The sequence below is a fragment of the Nansenia antarctica genome, assembly GCF_963989245.1.
Source record: "Nansenia antarctica genome assembly, chromosome: 12".
Taxonomy (NCBI): domain Eukaryota; kingdom Metazoa; phylum Chordata; class Actinopteri; order Argentiniformes; family Microstomatidae; genus Nansenia; species Nansenia antarctica.
In genome coordinates this window covers 26,160,169-26,166,105 of record NC_137682.1, presented here as the reverse complement: position 1 = coordinate 26,166,105, position 5,937 = coordinate 26,160,169, and the positions used below count along the sequence as shown (strand labels likewise).

General features: G+C 44.3%; 1 protein-coding gene across 1 annotated transcript; it reads left to right on the top strand.

The window, feature by feature from the left end:
- Nucleotides 1-589: 589 nt before the first annotated feature.
- Nucleotides 590-4,670, top strand: LOC308169037 (cilia- and flagella-associated protein 45-like; the record flags this gene model as incomplete). Its single annotated transcript, XM_080543672.1, has 12 exons — nucleotides 590-610; nucleotides 1,012-1,131; nucleotides 1,553-1,696; nucleotides 1,874-2,005; nucleotides 2,339-2,509; nucleotides 2,692-2,870; nucleotides 2,983-3,112; nucleotides 3,286-3,432; nucleotides 3,560-3,673; nucleotides 3,915-4,108; nucleotides 4,247-4,471; nucleotides 4,595-4,670. 12 exons carry the CDS (start codon nucleotides 590-592, stop codon nucleotides 4,668-4,670), a joined length of 1,653 nt encoding a protein of 550 aa, XP_080399798.1.
- Nucleotides 4,671-5,937: the final 1,267 nt, after the last annotated feature.

Below are 5,937 nucleotides of genomic sequence, written 5' to 3'. Positions count from 1 at the left end.
GGTGTCTTCAGGAGACGCAGTTCTGGGGTGCAGTAGATGTCTCAGGAGGAGCAGTCTCAGGGTATGACTTCTCAGGGTATGATTCTCTGAAAGATGCATGCCTTGTATAATTGTAACGGCGAAGATTGTATCGTTTTTCAACAACTACCGTTTCAGTGCAGATGAGGCATAGCCTACAGGTTTTGCTTTACTAAATGTTGGCCAGATGAATGCGTACTTGTCAGTCCATTCCTCATTAAAACTGCGGTTTTCCACGTGAATTTTACGCTTCAGGTTGTTTGAGAGTGACATTTTGCATGATTGATAACTGAAAATGATTACAATGTGTAATAACAAAGTGAAGCCAAAATATCTTGATCGCCCCCTGGTGGCTGGCTGCAGTATAGGTGTCAGGAGTCTGTTAACACTGATAATAAGCCATTAATAACATACATTTGGAAAGAAAGTTAAAATATTAAACAATAATATGCTAATTATGCCTAAATAAAATAAATAAATATAAGTCCGGCCCCCTACAGTTATACATGCCATCTGTAGGCTAGTAGTAATATGTCCATAATATTTGTTTTTTGTTTTGTTTTTGTTCTAGATGGCGTGCCGCGGTAGCAGCGTGAGACACGGTTGAGACGCGCGCCTGACGCTGCTGGGGTTGACGCGTGCGTGCAGCGCAGTAGTTTCCATGGAGACGCAACAACAACAAAACACCTTCGTGCAAACGTCCCACAGCCTACAATGATACAGGCGAAGGAACTGGTACCTGCTTCATACACCGACCGGACTGCTGTTTCATAATACTATCTCGTATTATAATAATGGTGTTCTGTTGATCTTCTGTTCAATGTTTTAATGATTATGTCATGTTGGTTGGCGAGAGAGAACAATTTGAAAGACCATGGTAGCTAACGTTTTGAATCGTGGGACACACTTCCCTGACATTCGTTGCATCATTAGTAGCTAAGTGGAGGTTTGTACATGACTCATGTCCTGTCTCATGTCCTGTCTCGCCTCCAGACACGGAGTGCCTCTGGCTCTTCATCTAAACGAGGCTTGGGCAGCTCCCATCCACGCCGCTATCGCACCCATGCCCTCACCTCCCATGTGGATGAAAGTCTCTTTGGAACCCCAAAACAGGTGAGCCACAGGTCAGGTGGGTCATGGGAGGTTAATAGCAGAGTATGAATGAATGAATGAATGAATGGACTTTATTGTCATTGCTACAGTACAGGTACCAAACAACGAAATTTAGGAGGGGTGGCTCCCCTGGTGTTAGGAAAAAAAAAAAAAAAAACTTTTAGAAAAAGAATAAAATCACAAGAAGGTAAGGAGCTGGTTTACATAAATAAAGGCTATGTACACAATCCACTGTACTATACTGCACAGATAGTCAACTAGGGTTGTCATATTGCACAATAGTATTTTTTCACGTTATTTAAAGTGTCACAGTTTGCAGGCTTGAAATGTACATGTTTGTGCCTCAGCACTACACCTCAAAGTAGGTGAGTATCAGAGAGATATGGTGGAAATTTATGTTGGATTTTTTTTCCCACCCAAGCTGTCAACCTGTGATGTGAAAGACTCTGAGAGAAGGGGCTGCTCATTACCCAGGGTCCAGCCCTGCTCTGCTACAAGTCAGAAGGCTCAGAAACCAGAGACAGTTCGCATTATTACCATGGACCTCATCCGTGACCTGAAGCAAGTATCCAGTTACTAACATGCACTGCAATTATCTGATGAACATTAAGAAAAGCCTATCCTAAAGTATTTGACTTGGCAAAAGCAGCATTGTAGCAGTAAACATGTACAACGACTTTACCAGTGGTCAAATACAAATTCGGAACAAATTTACTGTCATTTTGCCAGGATCTCAAGTAAGGATCCACCTGGTCTGTCCATAATCTTCCGGCCGACTGAGTTTAAGCGTATTGCATTAGCATCTCAAGTTCCAACCAAGGAAGAGAGGGACGCCATGTTGGGAGCCCAGAAGAAGGAAAGGGAAGACGCCATGGTGAGGAATGTTGCTCTGTGAGGGTGTGTGTGTGTGTGTGTGTGTGTGTGTGTGTGTGTGTGTGTGTGTGTGTGTGTGTGTGTGTGTGTGTGTTTGTGTTTGTATCTGTGTATATGTGTGTGTGTGTGTGTATCTGTGTATGTTTGTGTGTTCTGTTGCTCTTCTGCGAGCAACCCTTCATACATGACACAGCTGTATGACGAACTATGTCATATATCTGCTTCAACACCTACAACACAGATCTATGATCAGCTCAGCTTACCACAGTCCTGTCCTTAACAATTAGGTGTAGGCCTAAACTGACCTAAGTTTACTATGGTTAACTCTGGCTAGGATGCTGCTGAGGAGAGGAAGGCTAATATCCGTCAGGCCGACCTGTCGCGTCAGAAGAACCAGGGTCTGAGTGAGCTGGAGGCCGAGGCCAAGGACAAGGCTCAGTACCTGTTGGAGAGAGCCAACGCCATGAGGATGGAGCAGGAGGATGAAGTCAAGAAACTCAATGAGGTAGGAAATTAACTGGTCACTCTTTCACTTGTGTGGTTCATACCTCCTTTATAATATATATATTTTAAATTACTTAACTAACACATTCCTGCAGTATCTTACCTACTCACTGACCATACTCTCCCACCTCTGTGTAAGCGTGTGTGTCCTATTGTCCATGTGGGTACCTTTCTGGTCCTCAGCTGATCCTAGGTGCCCAATGCCACGCAGTGCGTGATGCTCAGATACTGGAGAAGCAGCAGATCCTGACTGAGCTGCAAGAGGAGGAGACGCATCTGGATGCCATGATGGAGCTGGACCGCAGGAGAGCCCTGGAGGCCCAGGACCAGATCGTCGAGCAACGCAAACATCAGAGGATCCAGTGAGGCCTCGTTATGACACACACACACAGACGCGCACACACACACACCAGACGTCAGTCTGTCTCTACCATACAACACCTCAACTCTTTCCTCTGTTTTGTGAGTGTCCAGGGGAAAGCAGCTGATTGTGAATCAGATGCAGGAGCGTCTGGAGGACCGGATGCTGCAGGATGAGGTGAAGGAGCAGGAGGGGCAGCAGATGCTGGAGAACCTAGAGAGGATGCAGGTGGAGGAGCTGGAGGTATTTTAGTGCAGCACAGCAATTCTATAATCATTCTGGAACAAACTAGTTGAAAACTCAGAGTGGTGTGTATGGACGTAGGCTGCGTGTGGTATATGCACTGTATGTCTGTGTGTGTGTGTGTGTGTGTGTGTGTGTGGCTGACTGATCAATCTGTGGTTGTGTGGGTACAGGCTTTGGAGAGGAAGAAGGAGGAGCAGCGGAGGCTGCAACTGGAGATCCTCCGCATCAATGAGGACAGCTTGCTGGCCAAGGAACACAAGAAGGAAGAGGAGAGACTGGCTAACCTCAGAGCCATGGAGTACACCCGCAAGAAAATGGTGAGAATACAGTACAAAATGTGTGTACTGTGTGGATCAGTGCAGTACCCCCCCCCCTCCAACACACACAAACCAATAGATTAGTCTTTGAGGTGGACAAAGACTCATTTCTGTATGACCTCTACAGGAGCGGGAGGCTGAGTATGAGGCTGAACAGAGACGCATCAAGAGAGAGAAGGAGAAGGAGGTGGCCAGACTGAGAGCCCTGCAGGAGAGAGACAGAGACTTCAAAGCTGAGCAGGTTAGCATCAAGTTCACTTATTTATCCCCTTAACACACACAACCATAACAGCCATCCTGAACTCATTTTCAGCTCAAGACATTTTGCTTGCCCAGTTGCACCAAACCCTTTGTTCTATTAGCCAACACCTATTTCTTTTGTTGTGGCGACCAGGCAAACAAGTTGCTATTCTAGTATGATACCTAATTGGCTGTAGAGGACATGGAGACATTAACAGGGAGTGTTTCTATGTGACTGTCAGGATGAGCTTCGAGCCCGGAGGAACCAGGAGGCTGCAGAGAGGGAGTGGAGGAGAAAAGAGAAAGAGCAGCTCAAAAAGAAAGTAGAGGAGGAGGAGAGATTGAAGGCAGCGCGCTTGGAGCAGGTCACCCACAAAGAGCACCTCCTTTCCATTGAGGCCGGGCGAGAGAGGGCTGAATTTGAGAGGGTGTTGAGGTATGTCCGCAATGTCACACTTTCTTCGGAAGACAAACACTGCCTTTTGAGCTCGTAAGTAAATATTACACACAGTACTAACTATAGTTGTAACTATAGTTCCAAACAGTCTCTTTGCCCTGCTTCCTCTTCCACCAGAGCCCAGCAGGTGTCCATCTCTAAGGAGAAGGACAAGGAGGACAGTCACAGGCAGAAGGTCCTTCGCCATGCGGACGGGATACGTCAGCAGGTGAGGGAGCGTGAGCTACAGGCCGTCACACAGCGCAGGGAGGTCTTCAAAGAGGGAGACCGTCTGGACGAAGAGGCCCGCCAGCGTCGCATACGCCTGGATGAGATCAAGGAGAAGAAGCTGAAGGAACTCAAGTTAGTGAATTGCAATAGAAAAGACAGAGCATTTACATTAAGCTTTCTACAGTGTGTAAACTACAGTAAGAGGCCATTTTCGATACGCCGAATCAATTCATGTTTACTCGTTTTTTCTTTCAGGGCTGCTGGACTTCCAGAAAAATACTGCAATGAAGTGGAGAGGAAGGTACATGCCTTACCTACTCTGGAACACTAGCATTATTAATGCAAATCCTAAACTTAAAAAAACAGGTGGGAAAAGTCCTAGATCCTACTTTTTGAAAAGAGAAACTGTCACTCTTTTTAACATTGACTAAAGCTACTAACAGTTGACTAAACAGAAAATCAATTGCACAGGCTGGAAACTAGTATAGCATAATCATTAGATCATTTCTGAATAAAGATGTCTGTATACATTGCACATTATGATTCATGAATGTTTTTGAAAAGTGTAAATGTAACTGTATGAATGTAAATGTAAATGTGTTCACCTGAACGTTCCAACTATTGATAGTACCAGATGACGAATTGTGGCTTAATATCTACTCATAATAAGTTACATTATCAAATCGTTTGTTTGTACAATTGTTGACTGTCCCTCACACTGATCCATTAAAAGTACCCAAGACCAACTGAACACAATTTTATTTAGACTATATTTATCTTTCAGCCAGGTCATAAAGGTCATGATCATAAAGAAAGTTATAATTTAACTAGTTTGATTGATTTGCTAATTAAAAGTAGTCAGTACATAGTACATGACATCAGCACACACAACTGGTGGATTTGTGAGGGGACAGATTTCTCATCTGTTATGATATTCCCTATGATGGTGATCAGAAGGTCATGAGTTAAAATCCCAACTGGACACTGAACACCACCACTAGTGTAGCCTGGGGTAACTTGGGAACGCCACTAGGGCATTTAGCCCTATTTCACTCCAGGGAGACTGTCCCTGTAATCTCTAGTAGTTGAGGATAAAACCATCTGCTAGATGGTTCAAATGTAAATGTAACAAGTATAAGTCAGTATAACCATGTCATGATGATTATATTTTGTTCAATCGTGATTCTGTTATGATCAGTATTATACTCATTTAGGATGTTATGTAGTAATGGTACAAATGAGTCAGCCAGTCACTATGGTGTCAGTTATATCCATCTCCTGGGCCCTGTTGTTCAAAACCTTTAATCTGGATCAGATCGAGCTAGCTGATTTCCCCTATACGGCTCGAAATCAACCAAATAGACCCTATATATATCCTAAATGATCCTGGATAGCAAAACAGAATCAGGATCATTCTGATCCAGATGAAACGTTTTGAACAACTGGGCCCTGGGTTCTATCTGTTGGTAGGTACTTAGGTGCAAGGCCACTTCTTTAAAGTATTCAAGTTGGGCCCGAGGGATTTCCCTGCACTCTAACAGATTAGGACTCTACGCAATTGAAAGCATTGAGAGAATACATCAAGGTAAATACAGGCT